This window comes from Oryza glaberrima, chromosome 1, assembly GCF_000147395.1.
Source record: "Oryza glaberrima chromosome 1, OglaRS2, whole genome shotgun sequence".
Lineage (NCBI taxonomy): Eukaryota > Viridiplantae > Streptophyta > Magnoliopsida > Poales > Poaceae > Oryza > Oryza glaberrima.
In genome coordinates, this window is record NC_068326.1 from 38873414 (window position 1) to 38897644 (window position 24231).

Below are 24231 nucleotides of genomic sequence, written 5' to 3' on the forward strand. Positions count from 1 at the left end.
GTTTTTCTCTTAGATTTACACTATGTTCATCATGAAAACTATAATATAATAATTGGCTGTAACATTTTTGAGTAAAGGCGGGGTATTATATTTCATTATCTTAAAAAAAAATAAATTACATGTGTGTTCACAGCTGGCACATACATACCGCACGCCCACCCTCCCTCAGGAGGGCTCTGGTGGCGTTTCCCATTCCGCGCGCACCACACTGCCGGTCTCGTCGACATCGATCATTCTCGCCCCGCCCAGCCACCGCCTCCATCTCGACCTCGAGCCAGCCCCACGCCGGGAGAAACCGACAAGAAATGAGAAGGAGCAGGGAGGCTGACCAGGGGTCCCACGCCTTAATCACGCGCACCGTGGCTTGACAGTTGGCAAAAGGATAGGAGGGTCATTGCGGCGACGCGACCGAGACCGAGACCGAGACCGAGACCGAGTCTAGGGTTTTACTAGTACTCTTCATCCGCTTGCCGGTCGCCGCCGGTGAGCGTCCGACTCCTCGTCTCGCCGTGGTACAGCAGCGACTTCCAATTCTTGATGCTGAACCGCGCCGCTTCCGGTGAGATTTTGCAGGCTCGTCGACGGTTGCGGAGCGTTCTGCGGCGGAGCTTGGCGGGGCGATTTGGGGGCGAGGTTTTGCGGGTTCTTCGACGGTTGCGGGCGTTGAGCGGCGGAGCTGTGGGTGAGTGTAATTCTACGTTTTTCTTGCCAAGATTTCTGCTTCGCAGCCTGAATTGTATGGCAGTTTGCCTGAATTGTATAGATGGGCTTGTTTAATTTACGTGTTCCAGACCTCTTGAAGGTGAGCTGATAACCCGGTGTCTGGGTGGTTAACTATCGTATAAATGTAATGACGGGATAGTGAAAATACATCATAAGCTGATGCGTGCAATTACTTCGTATTGACAGGACAGCCACATGGAGAAAAGTCGGGACAAGGTCAACATTACCCAGATCTGAACAAAGGAAAAGAAACGGTATATGCACTATTGCAGTTTTTTTTTAATATGAACTGCATGCCCACCCCCTCCCCTTTCCTTTTTTTTTTGTTTTGTAATATGGGATCTAATAGTAGGTACATCAACAGGTGATTCCATTGCATATCACCCGATTAGATATGAGGGAGGTGGATCAATCTAGTTATGTGGCTAGACTAAAGCTCAAGAAGCCTTCTAGTATGCCACCTTCCACTTTACCTCTGCACTTGCCAGTGATAGGTTTGGATGTGAATAAACCAGATAACCTACACTGTCTGATGATTATGCAAAATGTTAAGCACAGGAACGTTTTGCAAATGGAGGCAGTGAAACAGATAGTAATTGGAGAGGCAAAAACACCAGTACTAGCTATGTTTGTTGAATCTTTTACTGGGCGTTTGCCAGCACTGCTTCGAAAAATGAAACTGGGCGGCATGTCTGACATTCTTCCTTCGGTTGAGCTTGCTGACGTAGTCAGATAAAACTTACTTACTTTTCTTTAAAACTGTGCCTAATGCTCTCAATGTTTGTAATGTAATTTATGTGTATATGCACACAAATATAAATCATTGCAGGCAAATCATTGAGGGGTGGGAGGAGCTTCGAGTAAATGGGCTTTATCATGGAAATATCTGCTTGGAAAATGTATATTATTGCAAAGATAATGAAAAGATCACCATCAAACTTGCAAACTTCCAAAGCAAAGGTGAACCTATTAACAAGTATAGGGTATGTTAGCGAGATAGTTTGACATACAGATATATTAAAACTTGCATTTCCAGGTGCAATGAGTAAAGAGGCAGCACAATTGGAAGATATCAATGCAATTGGTAGGATGCTTAAGTCTATTTCCGCTCTGGCAAAGATAGGCGTACCCCATCAAGCAGAACGATACATGTTAGTTGATCACCTGGCAATGAATTTGGAGTTTCTTGCAAACACATAAGTACGTTGCGTTCATTGAATCAGTATTGTCTGCCTAGTCTTTGCATGTTAGCCTTATACACACATTTTTTTTTTCAGCCAGCAAATAGGAACAATCAAAGACGTGATTCTAGATCATTTTTTTTTTCTGGTTTAAAGAAAGGAGGAAGAGATTCTTCATCTATGATATCCCAAAGGCCTTAAAAGATGCTGCATTCTGTAACAATGTCCGCAGAGGACAAACATGTGTTCTGGAATGGGACAAAAAGCCACATCACGGACTTCTAGGCTCAATGAACAGGTATAGGAAAACAAATTTGAATTTGCCTGCTTATGATGGAAATGACCCAATTCAGAATGTGAAATTTGTGAGTGGAGCATACACTCATGAAGAGGAGGTGCAGATATATTTGTTCACACGAATATAAATTGGTCTGATACAATCACAAAAGGAAGTTATGGTATATTATGAAAATTTTGTTATTATAGGATGATCTTACATTTAATGGGATGTCCTCAACTGTTGATGAAGCTGTTCAATCTGAGCAACCAATGTTATGCCTCAACCTATACAAATGCCTGTCACCCGAGGTATGTGGACTCCATTTCTATCTTTGGTTTAGTTTATTATGTCATAAAAATGTATATATGAATATTTATCAAATGCTCTGTTTGTTAAAGAGTTCTAGTAGTATATAATAAATTGAGTGACACATATGGCACATGACAGTTACTGATGAATAAGGAAGTTTATTGCCATCAAATGACATTTTTGTAGTTTTCTCTCAACATGGACAAGTATTATCGTTTGTTTGTTTGCTTGAACAGCTTGAGTTTAGTGGATGCGCTCAGCTTTCTCATGTTATTGTGGTTTTCAATCTGGATTCACTTATTCTGTTATGTTTTGATCATACTGCCCTTGTGACCAATTGTTGCAGACCATTTGGACTTATGCATCCCTTTATACCTCCTATCTCCTTATAAGACTCGTGTTTATTAAGTTCCTTTTTTGTAATAATAACATCTCCTTATTGAATAACTGAACTCATAAATTAGGTATATATGGATGTTGAGTAAAGAACTATTTGAAGTCAGATGGAAATATGTAATTATGAGAATGTTGTATTGTCATGTAGGGGCCTTTAGCCAATCAAAGTTAGGATTCGCTTTTTTTTTTTTTTGTTGTTTGCCTGATGATAAATCTGTCTTTTTTTTTTTGGAATATCCATTGACCAGGTATACCTTAGTGTATTACTTAGGTTATGTACCATCATTTTTCAGTAAACACATAATTACCATCACTTGTATTGAATACATAACTATTGCCGATGCTCTCCTAATGGTCTTGTTGATATTACTATGAGAAAATTGACAGTAAGAAGATTGAAGGAACTCAGGTGCCGCTCAGGAACCTCGAGCTGGTGTTGGTTGACAAGTCCTGTGTTTAGTGGAAACGCCAGTATTTTTGTTCAGTAAAATAGATGTTGGCAGTGGTCGCGAAAAGACAATCAGATGATGTAATCAGTACATGCCTTCCATTCTGGTCTCCCCAGCATGAACACCTTTTCTGTGAAAAAGGAAACGATATCCTTTTTTTTGTTTTATCCCTTTTTTGACTGCCGTGTACGGAGTAGTATTACTGTTACACATGCTCCAAATCCAGTCCACAATATTATACTAGCTGTCTTTTTAGGTTTTTCCTTTGGACGTCGTGTCCTAGTGAAGTGAAGGAAGAAATGAGTAGTTATGAGGTTTATCGCTTCTTTTTTTTTGAAAACCAAGCTTTTATATTAACTAGAAGCATAGTACATGCTTGATAACACAGTTTGCTCCCTTAAAATTGTTCTTGAGAGCTGAAGCAAAGCACATTCGATTGGGATAAGCAAGGTGAGAAATGTTTTGGCAATCAAAGATCGGATTTGCCCTTTCTAAAAGTCTAGCTTCTTTTGTTAATTTGTCAAGCATTTTGTTAATCTCTCTTGGAATCCAGTAAACCTTCATAAAATCCTGTGGAAAGTCAATTATCATTTGGGACCATAACGGTCGTAGGCTCCAATGTCCTGAGTCTGGTTCGAAATCCTTCTTCTTGATGGTATCTGCAATCGTTGCATTGTCCATGAGGAAAACCGTACCTGCAAAGTCAAGACATTTTGCTACCTCCAAAGTAAACTGTAAAGCTATTAATTCAGCTTGCAAGGGCGAGCTAGCAGAAGTGCTGAAGGCCTTAATAAAGATTGCATTATGATTAGTTGGCATATGAAAGAAAACACCAACTCCTGTCAAACCCTCTCCCCAAGCAGCATCAATGCAGCATCCATTCCCTTGTGGAATTGGCTCTTTTTTCCTGCTCTGTTCTCCTGGGGGCTCTTCATCCTGTAAACAATCATTAGATAGAAATTTGTGGTAGCTATTCGCCATAGCCTCAGCTTAAAAACACACTTGAGAGGGCTCTCTGAATTTTGCTTGAAATTTGAAGTCATTCCTGGCTTTCCAGATATGCTACATAAGGGCTAGAATCCTGCAAAGACCTATATTGCCATTGCCATTATTTATCATGAAAGAAATGATGTGAGCCATCGGTGCATTATCAGGAAATCTATCAATAAAGCAATTCAGGTCAGATATCATCCAAACCAGTTTCAACCTGTCCACATCTGCAACAATTTTCAGAAATGTCATTGATCCTGTGATGGAGTCTGCCAGCTCTGGGAAGTGCTTCCCTGATGAGCCTCCAAGCAAAAATTTTTACTTTTGGAGGGATTATCTTGTGTTTCCAAATTTGTTTAATCACAGCAATAACCTGCCTACTTACCTGGTGGGTGATAGGGTTATCTCTCTTCATGAATTCCTTGTAAGCACTCTTTGTGTTGCAGTCACCAGTCCTACTGTGCTTCCAGTATAATCGGTCTTCGCTGTCACCTGGCATGATTTGAACCTGCAAGATTTTATTGGCAGCCTCCTCCTCCTCCTCCTCCATTTCTTTTTGTTTGACGACCAACGTCATGAGATGGAGGTAATATAGTAGTAGTATATGTGTTTTGTATGTATGGCAGTAAGGGCGGCAGTGGGAGGAGAGGCCATGATTGTCTTCGTGGTCGCCTTTCTCCATTGTTTTTTTCTTTCACTGGAACACCGCCCGAGGAAATTCCTTTGGTTTTTGTTTTTCCATTTCTCGTCACTTGGTTGTTTAATTTGTTTGTTTGCTCCCTTGGGTTTGTTAATGGCGTTGCGGCGATGTGTTGACATCTCTGCTCGCTCTGCTCCCCGCCATTAATTGCTCCTGCTGCTTGCTACTAGCGAGACAACGAAGAAATCGGAGGATTTGGGTTTGAATTCAAATCGGTGTGTCTTTTTTGACTGCTCGTGGTTGGTTTCTTGTTTAGCTGGATTTGGTGCAAAAGCGGAGATATTTTTCTTACTACGTTTTAGCCTCCTTTTGGTGAATCTTTGTTTGGTTCAAGAAGAAAATCAAGAAATCGCCATGGTGGCTGAACCGCTGGTGCACAAGGTATTGTCCATGGCGACGTCGTCGTCTAGGAAGGTGAAGCCAGTGACGAGCAGCGGCAAGGGCGGTGCGTGCGGCGGCGGAGGGGGTGGATGACGGAAGGTCGACATCCTCTCGTTTGAGGTGGCCAATGCCATGTCGCGCGCCGCCAACCTGTACCACTCGCTGTCGGACGCCGAGGCGGTGCGGCTGCGTGCCGGGCGATGACGCGTGGCTCCTGGTGCTCACGCTCCTGCCTCGGCAGGTGGTGCATGCTCCAGGCGCTCCTCGGGTTTGACCACGTCTACGCCGGCTGCTCCGACGCCGCCGCGATCTCCTCCCGCTGACGCCCTCTCCGCCTCGACGGCGGCGGCGGCCTCGCTCCGGGCGCCGTCACCGTGTTGCTCGCCGCCCACCCGGGCCCAGTCAGCTCGGCGCGCACCTTGGCCTCCCTAGAGGGAATAGGAAAGAAGAGTGGAGTGAGACGAGAAAGAAGAAAGAGAGGGCAGAGCGAACAAGGGAGGAGTGTGGCTGACATATGAGGCCCACATGGCCCCACCATTTTTAAAATTACGAACAAGGGAGGGGTGTGGCTGACATATGAGGCCCACATGGCCCCACCATTTTTAAAATTATTTTGTGTGTGCAGCTGATGTGGGCCTATGTTTTTTTATTATTTTTTTGATATCGAATTGCTACGTAAGCATCACATATGTGCCACGTGAGACGAAGACGTAGGCGTCACGTTAGCCAACACCGTGTTCCAAACCATTGGCATAAAAAGGGACCTCAAATGAACTTATTCCTTGTCACAGTGACTTGAACTCAATAGCAGGCCAGGCCAGGCCAGCTAGCTAGTGTTTACATGGCGGAATAAGTTCACTGGAGGTCCCTCAACTTAACAGCGAGATTTTTTGAGGTCCCTTAACCACAAAACCAGAAATGTGTACCCCTAAACTCATTCAAACTGTTCACCGGAGGTCCCTCGGCAGTATTTTTGCCCGGTTTTGCTGACGTGGCATCCTAGTCAGCAAAAAAAAATTAAAAAAAACACGTGAGGCCCACATGTCTGCTTCACATCTTTTTTCTCGTCTTTTCTTCTCCTTCTCTCCTCTTCTCTTCTCCTTCAGGCTGCGGGCGGAGCAGCCGCGCGCCGTGGCCGCCGTCGTCGTCGGCTCTCCACCGTCGTCGTCGCCGTGGGCGAGGCTACGCGGCGCGGCCGTCCGGCGGCGGAGCGGAGGCAGTGGAGCGAGGCGGCGGAGCGGAGGCAGCGGGCGGAGCGGCGAGCACGGATGCGGGCGGCGCAGCGGAGGGCAAGCGCGGCAACGGAGCAGCGGAAGGTGCGAGCGCGGCGGCAGGTCGAGCAATGGAGCGCGAGCAGGCCGTGGACAGAGTAGCGGAGCGCGAGCGCGGCGGCGGAGCGGCGGCGAGCGAGCGCGGCGGCCAGCGAGTTTGGGAGGGAGGGGGAGGCGGCCGGCGACCAAGAAACAATCGCTTCCTTTGCCTCTTCCCCTTCTCCCGCCGGTGGTGCCTCTCCTAGCATCGTCGGCCACCCGCGGGGGCACGGCGGTGGCGGCGGCCGAGCACGGGAGAGCTCCTCGTCCCATCCACTGTCTTCCGCTTCGCCTTGATGAAGTGGTACTTATCAAATCACTACTCATGCCTCTTATTATTTGTGTACATTAGTATACCAAACGTATTACTAAAATAGTATATCATATTCAAAATTTACGGGGCAATAGCATTCATGTTCAGATGTATCGAGGCGCAATTGAAGTTCTGAAACCTCTCATCCATGAAGGAAAGGTCTACTACATTGAGTCGTTCACTGTCAAAGATGCAAACAGGACGTATAGACCAGTTTCAAATGACTTCATGATTTTATTCAGTAAATGGACAACCTTAGAAGAATGCATTGACATCCCAGCTGATTTCCCTACCATAACATTTTCATTGACACCTTTCCAAGAAATCCCCTCTCTTGTTGATAAAAACATATTCTATGTTGGTATGATATATTACTATAATATTTTCATTTATGTATCTGTACATTGCCTTATAAGACTGATTTATTCTATTTTCATGTGCAAACAGATATTATGGGCGTCATTACTGAGATCAGTTCCACATCTATTGTGCGTCCAAGGTCAAGGGATGCTGATAGTTTAAAAGGAACATTGCAGATCTGTGATGCTTAGTTATGTAAAACAGAATAATTTTCATTTAAATAAGCTTCGCATTATGTTATAAACTAATATTTACACTAATTTTCATTTAAATAGCAGTTCGATGAAGTGTCAATCTTTCATTTTATATTCCAATTATAGCTACACTAATTTTACTGTTAATGCAAAACACAGCAACTCAACACTGCCTGTCACACTGTGGGGAGATCGATCAACTGCTTTTGATGCAGAGAAAATATATAAGGATGGCCAAACTAAACCCCAGGTTGTCGTGTTTGTTGGAACACTTATCAGAGATTATGCAGGGATAGGTAAATTTCCCTATGCATACTAAATTGCTAATTACTATATATTGCATGCAATGACTACAATCTGAATCTCTAGCTCATTGTATACAGGCTTAACAATAACTGGTAGCTCACCATGCAAATGGTATATCAATCTGGACATACCTGACGTGCTCAAATTGAAAGAAAGGTACTATTATCACCTATTTTTTTCATATATCAGGTTCATTTGCAGTGCTTTAATTCTCGCTGGCTCTAAAACATAGATTAAAAACTAGCCATTGCTTTTCTTTACAGCTTCAGTGTCAACTTCCAGCCAATCTGGGTTGAAAATGCTGCTCCTGCATTCAACCAAGACACTCCAGAGGAAAAAACCATTAAAGAAATTCTAAAACTAAATCCGCACAAATATAAGGTCTATTCTACTCCATGATTTTTTATATGCATTTCATACTTTTGCTTTGTTTTGTATAACCGACAATTCTCTTTCTCTACAGCGAGCACGTTTTATTGTCAATGTTACTATCAAGAGCATACATGATGAAAACTGCTGGTGGTACAATTCATGTGACCGATGCTGCAGAACTTCAAAGCCATATGGTTCTACCTATAGATGCTCTAGCTGTTGTTATATAGGAATGCCAGTGCCAAGGTTAGAAAAACACCGCACACAATATTCTACACATTTATGAATTCCCAATACAAATTGTAATGACCATATATATTGTACACATACAGATACAAAGTTGTGCTCACTGCCGCAGACAACACTTCTGAAGCTGCATTTGTCCTCTTCGGACGAATTGCACATCGCCTAATACACAGACCAGTGGAGTCTCTAATCGAAGAAAATCCACCTGACTTTATCCCAGCTGAGATCCAAGCTCTTGTAGATCAAGCCTTTGTATGGAATGTCAGCTTCACTGAACACACAGTTAAACGGAATCAAGAATCCTTACAGGTCAATAGCATTGTATCATCTGGTGCCCCAAAACAGCACTTCCTGCCTATCTCACCGTCTACTTCAGGAGGCACCTCAACTATCGTACCACTGAGCCCTGGCACTTCACTCCAAACACCACCCGCAGCAAGCGAAAGCAGTATTGAATCACGGTCATCAACCAGAGGAAAGCAAAGTGCATCTCTACAGCCAAGTCTATCAACACCAACAAAATATGTTGTTAGCGCTGCAGCAGATGACACACCAACTAGCAAGTCCAACCCCTCAGGATCCACCAAAAAGAAATATGTTGTCTTAGCATATCCTATGCAATCTCAAACAATGCAGCCTTCCATTGATGATAAGGTTAGTATTCCACCAGTTATACTAATATTCAGCCTATTTTCAGCACTACCTTACAGGCAATCTAATCTCCTACTTAATTTTGCAAGGCCACAACTGAGCCAAAGAGTGGACAGAAAACTTTGGAACATCCATCTCTTCCTGCAGCTGGACCGTCTGAATCTGAATCTGAACATAAGGTACTGTCACATCTCTTTGCTTCCATATAACATATTAGATACTAACACATTTATCTATCTTATAAGATCAAAGGAACTTTTGTCAATACACCTGATGATCCACCTATTAGCCCTTCTGTGCCTAGCAAAAGTGCAAGCAAAAAAAGGTACCTATGGACTGCTTGCCTACAGTGCATCAGTGATAGATGCTTACAATATTGGTAATTTAACTGACTGTTATAACCTAATATTACACAGAACCAACACTATAGCTTCAGTTCCAGCTCCACCTGCTAAGAAGCTATTCAAAGAACATTCCCAGCACACAAAGGATCAAAGGTAATCCTCCTATTTCTTGACAGTACCTAAGCATTTTGACAGCCATAATACAAAAGCAATATATAGCTATAGACAAGCTTTAGGCTCTAATTTTTTTTTCCATGCAGTGAATGAGATGCTTGTGTCCAGCCATCCAACAGATATTTTGGGTGTTTGTACAAAGCCTATGTCCAATGCTAGAAGAAAGGAGGCATCCAAAATAAAGCTACAAAGTTAAAAGCAAGACTCTTTTGCTGAAGACCTACATCCTAATATTAATGTATACAAGTGGTCATGCTGCTATCACCTTTGCTAGAACATATGCTATGTATTTACTAATAGAAGTACTGCGTCCTACATGGAACATTAGGCAACTATGACACATATCTAGCTATCAACCCTCTATCCTGCCAGCTACATAATTGCAATGAAATCAGGTTTGCAGGCCACTGCTATATGAAATTTAGCATGCACTTCTGCCATCATGCTTGCTTCTTAAAATTTGGTGTGCATCTTCATTTATCTAGACACATAAATTTCATTGTTTCATGCCCACCTGTGTTTACTTTTAATCCATGATCTACAGTTCATCCATGCTCAATACCAGAAGAAGATAAGGAAGCGAAAGTAAATGTTCCATCTTTATGTTTTAGTGCTATGTTCCCCCAAATTTGCACTGCTCATGATTTCATACTTTTACTATTGAAATTAGGTTCTGTTGATCAATATGATGTATTGTTGATATTCTGCAAAAAATTCAATTTTCATTTTATATGTACATCATAGATAGAACAAGATATATGCCAGTGATTTAATGTACAAATATTTAGTTAAAAACTTCATAATGCATCTCAGTTAGCATTTTAAATTTTAATAGGATTGATGTTCTGTTGTTGAATGTTCTTTCTTTCTTCTCTGGCAAATCTGAAACAATTATTGCAATGCATCAACCTAATAAGTCTTTCGTACAACAAAATAGCATGCTGAAATTAGTGTATTATAGGATGGTCGGGCCTAGAAACTTGGAATCTTTATCCCCGCTTATAACGCTTTTTATTTTTCATACTACTTCATTTCATGATGTAAATTGGCCCTCATACCTTGCAGAACTATTGACTTATATACATCACAACAGAACACTTCTTTCCTCACTACACTAAAAAAAATAATTACAATAGCAAATTCTCCCAATCATATAAGTCAAAACTAATCACAGACTGCCATTTTTAATGCCACGGGTGCAGCGCGCGAAGCGCGCGTCCCACGCTAGTAGCATTAACTTTATAAGAAATTGAGAATAACATACCAGCTAGACCAAACCAATCTTTTTCGCCATATCCATCTTCTTCGCCGCATACCCACACATGGTCTGAGTGTGATGAAACTGAAAACAAAATCAATTAGAACTGTGCAGGGTGTAGAATAAGAAACATTTTTAGCTTAAGTGTTTCACTGATTACCTCTCTGTAAACTGCCTTTGTAATCAAATCTAGAGCTTTACCCTCTTCAACCTAAAATAACAATATATTATATTATATGACATTATCGTCATAAAAAACGTATTTCGACTACACATATATGCTATACGACATTGTACTTACATCACCAGAAATATCCTTAGCGCACATAGAGAACTAGACGTGGAGAAAAAAAATTAAATATTAGCAAGATGAGCAAAATAATTATTAATCGGATCTTAAAAGATGAGCTTGCAGAATAGCCAAAATAAAAGTTACCCTATATTCCAATCCAAACAATTTGTCCCCATTTAGTTCAGCCTCCACTGCAAATTTGAAACTGTGAAACATATCCATTTCATAGACTACCTTCAAAGCATCATTGAAATTCATCTGAAATGTTCATATAAAGGAAACAAACAATAATATATAACCAGCTGATAGACACCCATTAGTGATTTATTTATAAATAACAATGGATTAAACTAGGATGCTAACCTTTTGCTTAGCAACTAGCTTCCAAATCTCATGTAAGAAATAAGGCCATTCCTTAAGGCGACTAATTTCACGCAGGTCCCATACATACTCCTGAATTGAAAGGATATAATTGTTAAAACCAGCCATGAAAACCAAAACTAAATAGAACAGAAAAATTCTTACCATGTATGCAAATTGGGCTAAACCAACAGTCATATGGCGAAAGTTTGTTGCAATCTTTAACGCTTGGAAAAACGCAGTGTTGTCCATTTTTGACCACTAAAGAGCAAAGTTAATCATCCTGATATGCACTATGTATGGACAAATACACCTATAAATCATAATTTTCTATAGGCCAGCTTTATATTAGTACCTCCTGAGAAGACCGATCCAAATCTACATAGTCTCCAATCCACTGTCCAAGGATAAAAGATTATTAGCACAAAAACAAATCCATGTTACTGGCTAAGTTTACCAACTATTAATAACTTGATCACATGGTGGATACCTTGATTTTCTTTGGTAGTTCTTCACAATATTTGACATAATCCTCATCAACTTCATATGTATTAAAACATGAGTGGTAGTCATCCCTGGCAAGGAATTCAGTGCTATCATCCTGCATTCAGAAGGGGAAAAGACATAGATGATAATAATAGAAAATGCTAACAAGTTTCAACAGAGCAGTGTCCATCACCACGCAGCTGATAATAATTTTTCTAATTAATAAACTCCAAAAGAGCAAGGCATGTGCTGAAGAACATGTTGGACCACACCTTCTAGCAAAAAGATCTTGATCTTATCAAATGGTCTGAGGTATGCAACTTAAGCTGAGTTCGTAAAAAATACAACAGTTTAATATCACAAGGGTACTTTCTGCTTGCACCCCACAGTAAGAAAAACCTCCTGTCTAAACTTCTCATGGTATGCGACATGACCTAGCCATGTTCATAAAACATAACAGTTTAATGTAATATCATAATGATGCTCTGTGTGCCAAGTGCCAACTCTTATCATATCATATGATTGCAATATAACCAATCCGAACATCTAGATTCTAGAAAGATGCACCAAAATGATAAAATGTTTGACCACCCAACTCCGATGGTAAAAGCATTTTTTGTTAGGGGAGAAAGACATGGAGTTCATCAGTAGCTGTCCTGCTTCTATAATATTTCTGCAAGTAAAGATATGACAAAACTACATTTGGAACTGAACTAGGTCAGTGTCTGACATAGGAGACCAGAGCCTGGTTATCTTAAGGACTATTTGGGCAAAAAGAAAGAGAAAAAAGAGAGTCTGTTTTGTTCAACTTACAGCAAGAGGATTCAAAGCTTAAACCACAACCTTGTGAAAACAAAGAGGTCTACACAACTCAGCAACACTTAAAATGGAATCAGTATATGAACTAAGCCATGTTAGATCCATTCCAATGTGTTTTAGTGACTTGTAACTTTTCTTTCACCTACAAGGGTAGAATATAAGGGGCCACCAAAGTAAAATGCAAGTTGAGGGTGCCAGGTGAGACAACCTTGCAGGTTTTGAGGGGGGAGGGCTATATTGCAATTTACCCTAAGGGCCTGATTGGAAGGCTAGTATTTGGCCCAATACAGGTGTAAAATACAAGCCCAAAAAGTTTTATGGACTGGGCCAGAAAAAATGCGCTTGGATGGGTTGGAAATCAAATAACTTTACACTGGTTTTGGCCCATTCCACCGAAGAAAAAATAACCATCTGCAGAGGCCACAATTTTTTTACGACACTTACGGGTTCGTCTACAAGGTCCAAGCACGTTGAGTCGACTTCTTCCTTCTTCACAGCGCCATCGCCGTTCTTCTCACAACATCCCGACCTTCCTCCAAGCCACCAACGTCTCTTCGGGTCTCCGACCTCCCTTTGAGCAACCACAACAATATTCCGGCACCGGCCTCTCTAGCTGGCATGTTGCGGCCACAGTCCAAGAAGTTGGCACCATCCTGGACATGATTGGTTTCAGATCCACGACGCACAAGATTGGTTTCAAAGCCATGCCCTTGCTGTCAATGTGGCTATGCTTTCAAATCTATGTCGTTGCTGTTGTTCTAGACATGATCTCTTCTCATTATGCCCTCAAATCTCCCTTGGATGCTGAATCGTCCCCCTCCAATATCTACTTCTGATCTATCCGTCCAGGTGACATACTGATGTTCTTATGTTGACTGCCATTCTGATGTTGTTGTTAAAAAATTATATTTTAGATCTGTTGTTGAATCACAATTGTTGGACCAATTTTGATGATGGGGAACTTGTTTTGATTATTTGATCTGATTTTACCTGTCAGTTTCCCCAGTTTTTGGTCCCGACTCTCAAATTGATGTTCAGATATGAAATTGTTATTCAAATCATAGGCTTTGCCATTGTTTTCTCCCAAACAGCCAGCATGAGGGTTTTGATTTTCACCGGTATTTTTGGTAACCGAAAGTTACAGGGGTCTTTCTTTACAAGGGAGAAAAAAAAAGTATGTAACTCCCAAGCAGGCCCTAAATGAAAAATGAACATGTTTAATCTAAAACATATTTAGTTGATTTGAACCAGACCAGCTTTCCAACAGTAAGGCATTAGTTAAGTCCCTTAGCACATAATCGTAAACACCACAGAAGAGGCTAAAGATGGCAGCTAGAAAGAAAAACTGTGCTTTGAGGATAGGGTGCATGGCGGAGAAAGGAGATGTATGATGGGTAGAATCTGGACGAGCATACGCGCGCGCGAGAGAGAGAGAGGGAGGGAGAGAGTTGAAGATTTGTTAATTCTTCTTGCTTAATTTCAGCAAGGAATACTCCGCTGATCTTTATTAGGCACCAGGTATTCAGGTAACTAGCAGACTTCAAATCCAAAACGTTAACAGACTGAAATACATGTTTCTGTCACTCATCTGTCCAGGATTTATTGTACTATGGTTGTACGCTTCCCATCATTTTCTTTAAGAGCACTCATCACTGGGTTGCTGTTTCAGTGCAAAGATCAAGTAAAACGCGGTGGGGAAGGCATTAAATTGTTCACATTTGGAGTACTTGAAGTACTTCAATCCAAAATAATATATGTAGATTAGCTAAATGTTTTCGTGCACAATTCAGACCCAAGAACTATCTTACTATTTAAGCAGCCATACAGCCAGTTTGTGGGTGCTACGGTGCGCACAGCTATGAACAATGAACTCTAGTTACTTACAAGAATTTTTATTAAATCCAATCAGATTTGTAAATTTGCATACATGGCAAGCACTTACATGATTTACGAGGACGAGCTTCTGGTAGTCATTCAAGCCTGCAAGCCAGGTGTGGACAGGATGGAAGTACCAACCAAGAGTTTCATCCCGCTCATATCGCAAAAAGTAATTCTCCTTCAACAGTTCGCCTCGAGAGTACTCTGCTGGATCCTTCATCGTATCCTCAAATTCTTTGTTTAGCATCTGGAAATAGAAAGTAGAAAAAAATATTAACACAAATTAAACAGAGGATGGAATTAGCTAACAAAAAAGCATTAAACCTTGCAAAATCTGATGCGATAGCGTGCATGCCGCTCCTTAACCTCAATCATTTCGTCATGACTCAGCAAGGACCATTTGTCTATGCGACGACTGTTGGGAGACAACTGCTTGACGTAATCAAAGTAGTCGTCCTGGCTAGTTTGCACGTTTGGGCCCCAAAGCTCTTGTTCATCTTTGTGTTGATTGATATCTTCTTCTTTCAGCGGATCATCTTGCCTTGTAACTATGCCCATGTCCATAGCATGCACAGTATTGTTGGTAGATTCTTCAAGAACCTGATGCACAGCAGTCAATGAGGTGCAGGCATGTGCATTCTCATTGGTGTCACCGGAAACACAAGGGTCTAGGGCCAGCTTGTCCTTCTGTCCTGTCCTCATGTTCGTTCCATTTCCATCATCATCACTGCCCGGAGGATCAGATGGCAGCATCCCTTCCATCAGCGGCGATTTTCAAATCGGTGATCTGCGATAATTCATATTAGTTCTATATTCCTCAGGGTTGTGCTCCAGGGCACATATTTGCATACTTGTAGATACGCTGCAAACCAAAGTATGTCTATGTCTATCAGGGGCGGATCTAACATGGGAACCCCTAAACTTTTTGGGAACAAACAAACTGTTATTAGTATTAAGGTTAAGGCAGAAGCTAGGGTTAACGCAAATTCGACAAAAAGTGCGCGGGTACAGAGAGATGGGAAAGAGGATGTGCTCACCAGGATGCGGCGGAAGCAGCAGGACGAACAACAGCGCCCTTGCTCGCTCGCGGGATGGATGGGGATCGGCGCAGACGGCGGTGGAGGCAGAGGATGTGCTCACCAGGATGCCGCGGAAGCAGCAGGACGAACGACGGCGCCCATGCCCCCTCGCGGGATGGATGGGGGATGGCGGCGGCGGCGGGCAAACTCACGACTAGGTCACCGGGTCAGGAAACCCTGGAATTGACTATTTGCCACTTTTAGATTTGGCATTTAATTATTTGCCACCCCTATCTCAATGACATATGGGTCCACATGTGTCTATGACATGTGGATCCAATAGCAATAGTTATTTGCCCCCATTTATAAGTGGCAAATAGTTAAATATCTTGGAGTGGCTATATTGTGTCGGCAGAATTTTTTTTTCAAAAAAAGAATTCTTCATACCGTTTGATCTGTCTTATGATTCGTGCTAGAGATTACTATAAATGTGCCCATACTAACTAGTTGAAACCCCACGCGTTGCTATGGGACTTTGTATCAATACTTTGGAGAAATGAAAATACCATATTAAAAGAGAGAATGATATGATGGTTGATACTTACAAATATTGAGCAAACACTTGTAAGTAAAACTTCAACTGAACCAATATAGTCAAAAGAGTAAAATACACAGCCGGTCCTTAAAGTTGGAGCGAGGTGTTACTTAGATCCATGATCTTGAAAAAAAAATCAACATTAGGGTCCCTGATCTTGTTTAAGTGACTCATTTAGGTCCAAATGACCTCTAACCGGGTTGACGGGCTTACGTGGCGGTCCAGCGTGGCAACATATTTTGCCCCCTCCCCCCTTTTGCTTCCCAGTGTTCGGTCCAACGGGAGCACCAGCGGGCCTAGGAGGCCGGCGGCAAGGAGCACGGTTGCCGTCGGCGGGCGGCGGGCGTAGCGGCGGTGGGCAAGCGCGGCAGCGGGTTGCGGGCGGAGCGGCAATGGGCAAAGCAGCGGGTGCAGAGGCCGGCAGCCGAATCAGGAGAGAGGAGGAGGCGACGCTGCGACGGCGGTCGACGGCTGCAGTGGGGAAGCACGGCGGCGGCCAATGATGGGCCCGAGGAGGCTACAGACGGGTGGAGAGGAGACAAGTAGGGGCGAGGGGCGAGGCGGGAGAGGAGGTCCGGCGACGCGGCGGCGGTGACGACGCAGGAGAAGGGGAGGGCAGCGATGACGGTAGCACAGGGGAGAGCGAAGAGGACGGGGGAGCACGGCGGCTCGAACGTGGCGGCGGCGTGGCTGGCCGAGGGCCGCCTGTGGTTGAAGTAGACGCTGCTGGAGCCATGCAAGCAACGCCTCCGCTGGGAGCGGGAGCAAGCGGAGCGGCGACGTCGGTGGGCGAGGGCGGCGGCGGAGCGGCGACGGCGGGCGAGTAGCGGCTCCGGACGCGGGCGGAGCAGAGGAGCGGGCAAGCGGGTGGGAAGGGCCACGTGCGTACTGGGAGGGAGGCCGACGGCGAGCGCGCGCGGAGAAGGAGGAGGAGTGTGGCCGGTGGCGAACGCGCGCGGAGAGGGAGGAGGCGCAGAGGCTAGCGGCACTGCGTTTTGGTCAGCCTCGTCGTCTCCCGTGCGCCACCGCTACCGCCACTCACGCGTGTGTGTCGTGCTAATGTGCTGCTTGCTACTGGCGCCCGCGGCGCCGTTGGTAGTGGCGGCGACGTGGCATGACTACGGCGACGCGCTGGCGTTCACCGCCACGACTATGGATGCGCCAGCAGACCTGGGATGCCGGGGCAGGCGAGCACAGTAGCCGTCGACGGGGTATCGCAGGTGCGCGTGCTGGTGCACGCCGCTGTCAACGCATTCCTGCGTGCGCCACGCGATGAAGGGGTTGGATCGAACACGGGGAAGCAAAACGGGGGGGGGGGGGGGGAATGCAAATACATTGCCACGCTGGACCGCCACGTAAGCCAGTCAATCCGGACAGAGGTCCTTTGGACCTCAATGAGTCACTTAAACAAGATCGGGGATTGTAATGTCGATTTTTCAAGATCATGGACCTAAGTGACACCTCGCTCCAACTTTAAGGACCGGCCGTGTATTTTACTCTAGTCAAAAAAATAAAATAGGGAATGCAACATTAGAAACTGAAATTGCAGCGTCTTCCTTACTCTCCAAAAGAAATAGTCATCTAGTTATTTAATCCTAAAAAATGTTGCATATTTACTTGGTTAAGTGTTGTGCTTGTTCTAAACTCCTTTTTAAGTACCATACATAACATAATCTTGCTACCAACTGCAGTGATTACTTGATTAGTGAAGGAGCATTGACGACTTCATATATAAAAGTATGAACTGATAGTTCCAGACCATAGAGGTAACGGATACTATGTAATTATGAGTTTAGAGGATGGTGGAAGGTATCTGTGGTCTGTTATGAATGCTGAAGGGATGTTTGGATGCTAAGAGACTCGTTAAAGCTCCATGTGGTCTAATTAATTGTGTTAGTTTTCCCTCTAATTTCTCAAGCAGAAACGGAAAGGAGAGGAAATGGATAGGGGCAAGGTGATGAGATGGCAATCTGTGCCATCAATAATCAATCCTATGGTGAGAAAAGAAATCGATGATGTGGCTTCTTCTAAGCAGAACTAATGGTCTTAACTTTCTAGAAGATGGGATATAAAAAGCACCAGTTTCCTCTTTAGTACACCCACCTATTTCTAATCGTCAGATCCTCTCATCCAACGATCCACATCGCGAGTTGGATTAACACAGGGATTAGCACTCGGATTAGCATTAGATTAACGCTCCCACGTCTCTTCCCCGCCCACGTCGTCAAATCCTACGCTGCCCCTTCCCTCTTGCTCCAAACCGCCACCGGGCGGCCACCCACCCTCCCAACGCCCCTCCCCGTCAGCGCCCCACCCTCTTGACGCCCCTCCCCGCCCGCGCCCCACCCTCCCGACGCCCCTCCCCACACGGCACCCCTCCCTCCCAACGCACCCCACCCTCCTGATGCCCCTCCCCACCGGCACCGCCAGCGCCGCCTCCCGCTCGGCCCCGCCCGGCGAGTCGCGTAGGAGGGAAGCGCCACCGGCAGTGGCCGCGGCGAGATGAGTGGCGGGGGAGGCGGCTGCGGCGGCGCCGCGAGCGCGTTGTTCTACACGTAGAAGAACCAGCCACGGGCAAGCAGGGAGGGAATCGCTTCTCCTCGCCGACCGTCTCCCGCGCCTCCTTCCATCGCCTATGCGCCTCACCGGTCTCTACCCTCCCCTTCACCGTTGCGACACCTCACCGGACGTGGCTGAACCCGGACCAGATCCACTCGTCGCGGAAGGAGGGCTGCCACGACCACCCGACCTAGCGTCGGCGTAAGATAAAATCATGGTGTTGCATTTCCATGGAATTGGAGTTAATTCTGTTTATGTGTTTGCTCTTGATTTGGGGACGTTTGCTAGCCATGGCATTCAGCCTTCTCTGTCCATCACGCTCGCAGGACTACCTTCTTAGTCGTATGCTACAGGTAATTGTTGATGGCTCCCCTGAACCCCTTGCTCATATCTTTGGATCATTGTTTTACCTGGCTAAATTATGTTATATTGAATGGAACATCATATTTTGTTCTTTCTATTGGTGATATCATCTCTTTTTCTGTTATTGGTTTGGTGCTTCATCCGATTATATATGTTTTTCTGTCTGAAGGCTCAATAGGGATAATTGAAAAAGGAGCTCCAGCCTCCAGGCAATGGCGTTCTATGGTGGTGTGTGCAATATTCTAATTGCTAAGGTCAATATTCTAATTGCTAGGGTCAATATTCCGACGGACCTAAGCCACGCCGCTCGCCTCACCTCACCGGCGCCGCCATCTCCACAGCCCTCCCCACGCCGCCGCGCCGCCTGCCTCACCTCACCGCTGAGCCGCCCTCCCCATGCCCCGCCTTGCTCCCCTCCGCCCTACTCCTCCCCCAAACTGCATCTTCTCCCCGACTCTCCCAAGCTCCCAACAACTGCATCGGCACTTCGTCACCGCGCGCCGCTGGTTTCTCCGCTGCCACCCACCCCAGTTCCTAGCCAACGTCGTCGCCGACATCGTGCGCGCTCCAACCGTTGTCTCCCCCGCTTGTGCATGCCTCGCGCCGATCCCGCCTACACACGTCGCTGTCGACGGGGGATACCCGTAGACCGGATATAGAGGGTATTGGGGTCCGTTGGTATGAGGATCTACGTAGTACGACATCAAGCAAACAAAATACAAGGATTATACTGGTTCAGGCCCCTTGGTAGGTAATAGCCCTAATCCAGTTGGTATGGGATTATATGATGGAAACCACATATTACAAAGGGAATAATAGAACTCGATGATACCGACGAGACCGTAGTCGAGTTGGTCTGACTAGATCTCCCAGCGACTTGGCTCCTGCATGCTCCGGCTCTATAGGCTATGGTGGGTGTGTTGGCGATGATATTTGGTGCCTTAGGTCTTGCCCAGGGGGTCCCTTATATACCGCGGGTCAGCTGATCTCCAAGTAGAACTCGGAGATATCGGACCCCTCACGATATGGTAAAGACCCAGTCTTGTCCGAGTAGAACTCCTTCCATCCGTAGATATCATATCTATCACGTGATAGATTTCCTTAATGTATACGGAAACTATCCATATACGCGCGGGTATACCGTATCAGTATACAACGTACATCCAAGGATAGAGGGTATACCTTATCCGTAACCCTGACAGTAGCCCCCGACTTCTGCTTAAATGAGCTCATGCTATCGATCGCGACTTCTGATGTCAGAATTGTTATCGCTCTCATCCGGTCGATCTCGGTGTGAAAACCGTAGAGACAAAGAGCCATCGACAACACCGCGTGAAGTTCAACGGTCATGAGTGAATTTAAATTGAAGTCTGAAAAACTACCGCATGCAACGGACCCAAAATTTTCTGGCGGCAATCTCTCTCCTTTCCTTGGAATACGCACCATTGGAAGTGCGTTTATTTAAAGGGATTTTGGGGATCCATTTGAAGTCCGTTTGCCAGAAAACTCTCCTGCCTTCTAGCGCTCTTCGTCTTCTCCGCTGCCCGCAAAGAAAACCCTAGCTCACTTCCTTCATCCTGTTCTCCGGCGATCCTCCGGCGGCGATGGACCTTGAGAAGTCTTCCTCGAACACCGTGTCCATGAAGAAGCTGCAGGACGACGGTGCCCTCCCCGATCACGGGACCATGTAGAGGGAGGCTGGAGGTACAAAACCTGAACCCATCTTGGGCCGCATGGTTGTAGTCGAAGATTATGTTTCTTGCGGTTTACTTCCTCCGCCTTCCGAGTTTCTTCTTCTTGTCTTGAATTTCTACGGCCTTTCTTTGCTTCACTTGAAACCCAACTCCATCGCTTTTCTGGGCATCTTCTCTCGTCTTTGCAAGGCCTACATTTGGGGTAGTGCCCTTCCTTGACCTCTTCCGTTTTTATTACGAGCTGCGTTGGATGGAATCCAACAGGGTATCTGGATACGTCGGGTTCCGACTTCGGGATGGCCTGAAGTCGCGTTACATCCTCTTCCAGTGCCCCTCTTCTCGCAGCAAGTGGCGGACGAGATGGTTCTATCTCCAGATAGAGAACTCGGACCCCACCCTAGTTATTCCTGAGGACCAGCCAGAAAAGATCCCAGAGTGGACTGCTAAACCTGCCCTGACTCCCTCCCTCCCTCACCCTCCTCACCTCTGCATCCGCTTTTGTCGCCCCTCTCCCTCTCGTATCCGTTAACTACAAAATTGATTTCGATTTGATTGCTCCTAAATGTTACTCCCTCGCGCCATAAAATCCCACCTACAGGACAAGGCAGAAACATACATCTGAAGCTCTGCTCTGTACCTCCTCTCGTTGGTTCCTCTCTGTTATGTTCCTGTGCTAGCTTCTGCCTCTCTGGTTCTGATCACCTGTGCGTACAGGTGCTCAGGGCGAGAAGGCCTCCCTTTTTGTTTTGTTCCTGCGCTAGCTTCTGCTTCCCCTGTTCTGATCACCTGCGTGCACGGGTGCTCAGGATGAGCAAGCCTCTGAAACTCCACTCGCTTGTGTACCTGCACGGGTAGGGGGGGTGATCAAGTTTTTAGGTAGTGCTTTTGCACGCTTTCTCTTGGCTGCAACAACTACTTTCTGCAACGCCACTCGCCACTGCATCCACTTCGACAATGCTCTGCACTGCGACATCTTCTTCCTCTACATCAATTTCCAGCATGTCGACCGGAGGAGGCATCAACGGAGGATGGACTAGAGGAGATGAGAACGACAACACCAACGGAGGCAACAACACCGACAAAGCCTCATTCAGTACCAGAGCGTTCTCCGGGTATGTGATGTTCTTCATATTTGTGTTATACATGGTTTTTGATGATGCTTTTCTAGCTATTAGCATGTTCATGTTTATCACTAGTATTAGATCCTCCAACTATGCAAATGTCATGTTTAGTATAATATTCTTCTGGATTAAAATATGTCGAATAATATCCCTATTTCCAACAGCAGATAAACTAATAAATCTAAATCAACTTCAGTGTCAGAAAACGATGAGGAGGTGCAGGTAGAGCCATCCTCTTTGTTCATCTAATCATCTTGTGCTTCTTCTGTCCAGTCCACACGCCTTCTGCATTTCCATCATCATCGACCATGTCAGACCTTGTTCTGCAACATCTCTTCCATCAAGTCAAGCCCTAATAATTCAGATTAGTTTCAGGTTCTTCTGGGGAGATGTTTACCTGTATGATGTATTGCTGTGTACTTGTAAAAACGATGCAATGTAAATCTGTGGTAAAGTTATGTTCGATTTCACTCGAAACAAACAAACAAAAAAGTTCGGTTAGTGATACTACCAGTTGCAAAATTGACCCCGTTTGTCCAAATTAGACATGAAGGAAAGGAAAGGAAAGGAGGTCGTCTGCAGATCGGGGGCTCACCTCGGATTATCTCAGGTTTGCCGGCGAGCGGAGTCGAACTCGATCGAACCCTAGACTGATGATGAATTGATGAGTGAGGAAGAAGAGGAGGGGAGGGAAGTCCACAGCTGCAAGCCTGCCTTTAATTCGGATCTGATCGGGCTCGCCGACATGCGCGCCCAAACTGTTACTACTACTTCAATTTGCGTTTACCTGAAACTAATTTTTGAAATGTGAGACTGATTGGAGCTTGTTCAAAATTCAAACTCGTCCAGTGCTTGAAACTAGCGATCCTGGATTCTGAAAGTTCACACATTTCTTGGGCATAGACAGACTGAAACAAGTGGAAAAGGTTTTCTTTTTCTCATGGGTTCTTTCCATTTTTTTTTTATCATCAAACACCACCTTTTTATTTAGACGTTTGGCTCAGCAATGTCACGAGCCACCAGGTGGTTTACAAAAACTGGGAGGGGGTCGATCCAAACATCAGACTGACCCGGGTCCCTACTCACACCCCACTGGGCTAAGATCATGGGCACAACGATTACATCTCCGAGGAACATAAGAGAAAACAACTTTAACAAAATTTCTATGGACTACCTACAAAATACCTCCCGTCGCTTGATCGTGAGAGTTCGACTGGACAGCACTCACCAGAATTTTTGAATCAGTCTCCACTTCCACCTACTGCTTTCAGAGCGAACAGGCAAGCTTTCGCTTCAGCGCAAAGAGCATCATGAACTGAACATAAACTCCCTGCTCCTGCTAACAGCCCCTCTCCTTCATGATTTCGCAGGACGAATCCCCAGCCCCCTGTCCGTACAACCCGAGGCTCGTATGAAGAATATGAAAGAGAAAAATATTGATACATGATACTATCTAGTTCGAATTCGAATCCGTAAAAAAAAATATAGGTTAAGATACAGAAAGACTTATATCCGTCCATATGTCCCATAATATAAAATATATAAAATCTATTAAAAATTCACCTATAAATATGATAAAAGATTAGTTAATCACTATTTTACAAGTTCATATGTAATATTGTATAATTTTTTTTCTCGATGTATCTCTTTAACACTTTAATTGCCTCTTATATTTAATATATATGAATTAGAGATGCAAATAGATATCCATTACTGAATCTGATTCATAGGAAATAATTTGACAGGATGCATGATGAGTGATATATTATCCGACATTACCCGTATCCAACTTCAAATTTAAAGAATAATATATGTTAGGATATAAAAATGCCATAATCCGATTGTACCCGTCCGTTTTCACTTAGCATTACTATCAACTTCGATCTAAAATGTTGCTAGAATACATACTGAAATATTTTTTTAGTACTGTAGATTTTGGACAAGTAAAAAATATCACATCCTCTATTAGTAGATAGTAAGGCTGTGTTTAGTTCCACGCTAAAATTGGAAGTTTAAAGAAATTGGAACGATTTGATGGAAAAGTTGGAAGTTTGTGTACTACTATGTCCCATAAAAAAGCCAATCCTGACTATGAATGTGTCCAGGTT

At 44.5% G+C, this 24231-nt stretch overlaps 2 protein-coding genes and 1 long non-coding RNA gene across 13 annotated transcripts; 2 read left to right on the forward strand and 1 right to left on the reverse strand.

Moving 5' to 3' along the window:
• Positions 1 to 204: 204 nt before the first annotated feature.
• LOC127776138 (uncharacterized) lies at positions 205 to 10186 on the forward strand. Of its 9 annotated transcripts, none has more exons than XM_052302496.1 (20): positions 205 to 483; positions 574 to 682; positions 910 to 977; positions 1088 to 1447; positions 1553 to 1683; positions 1760 to 1923; positions 2001 to 2202; positions 2391 to 2492; positions 3277 to 7023; positions 7141 to 7393; positions 7480 to 7582; positions 7746 to 7882; positions 7970 to 8048; positions 8156 to 8273; positions 8356 to 8510; positions 8597 to 9164; positions 9251 to 9340; positions 9407 to 9486; positions 9578 to 9658; positions 9766 to 10186. In XM_052302496.1, the coding sequence occupies exons 9-20, from the start codon at positions 6451 to 6453 to the stop codon at positions 9770 to 9772; spliced, it is 2244 nt and encodes a 747-aa protein (XP_052158456.1). In that variant the 5' UTR covers positions 205 to 483; positions 574 to 682; positions 910 to 977; positions 1088 to 1447; positions 1553 to 1683; positions 1760 to 1923; positions 2001 to 2202; positions 2391 to 2492; positions 3277 to 6450; the 3' UTR covers positions 9773 to 10186. The 9 variants fall into 9 exon arrangements, with proteins under 9 accessions (XP_052158456.1, XP_052158466.1, XP_052158449.1 ...); XM_052302506.1 differs by having other exon boundaries at positions 1088 to 1175; XM_052302489.1 differs by having other exon boundaries at positions 1088 to 1683.
• Positions 10187 to 10521: 335 nt separating this feature from the next.
• On the reverse strand, positions 10522 to 15534 carry LOC127757355 (uncharacterized). The gene is made up of 10 exons (XM_052282863.1): positions 15097 to 15534; positions 14837 to 15019; positions 12080 to 12190; positions 11945 to 11986; positions 11755 to 11850; positions 11593 to 11682; positions 11374 to 11487; positions 11239 to 11271; positions 11098 to 11148; positions 10522 to 11021 (listed from the first exon to the last, which is right to left on the reverse strand). The coding sequence occupies exons 1-10, from the start codon at positions 15532 to 15534 to the stop codon at positions 10947 to 10949; spliced, it is 1233 nt and encodes a 410-aa protein (XP_052138823.1). The 3' UTR covers positions 10522 to 10946.
• Positions 15535 to 18730: 3196 nt separating this feature from the next.
• LOC127759079 (uncharacterized) lies at positions 18731 to 22586 on the forward strand. 3 transcript variants are annotated; one of them, XR_008014405.1, is made up of 3 exons: positions 18731 to 19298; positions 19478 to 22114; positions 22320 to 22586. It is a non-coding gene; the product is annotated as an uncharacterized LOC127759079 (long non-coding RNA). The 3 variants fall into 3 exon arrangements; XR_008014399.1 differs by having other exon boundaries at positions 22397 to 22586; XR_008014411.1 differs by having other exon boundaries at positions 19478 to 22586.
• Positions 22587 to 24231: the final 1645 nt, after the last annotated feature.

Bases quoted from the DNA above. Each gene is read 5' to 3' on its own strand.
- LOC127776138 (XM_052302489.1), top strand. From the start codon at position 6,451: ATGTCTGCTTCACATCTTTTTTCTCGTCTTTTCTTCTCCTTCTCTCCT. The intron at 7,024-7,140 runs GTACTTATCAAA...ATTCATGTTCAG, and splicing joins CGCTTCGCCTTGATGAAGTG to ATGTATCGAGGCGCAATTGA. The intron at 7,394-7,479 runs GTATGATATATT...ATGTGCAAACAG, and splicing joins TAAAAACATATTCTATGTTG to ATATTATGGGCGTCATTACT.
- LOC127757355 (XM_052282863.1), bottom strand. From the start codon at position 15,534: ATGGAAGGGATGCTGCCATCTGATCCTCCGGGCAGTGATGATGATGGA. The intron at 11,488-11,592 runs GTTAGCATCCTA...TGAACATTTCAG, and splicing joins AGCTAGTTGCTAAGCAAAAG to ATGAATTTCAATGATGCTTT. The intron at 11,149-11,238 runs GTAAGTACAATG...TTGTTATTTTAG, and splicing joins CTAAGGATATTTCTGGTGAT to GTTGAAGAGGGTAAAGCTCT.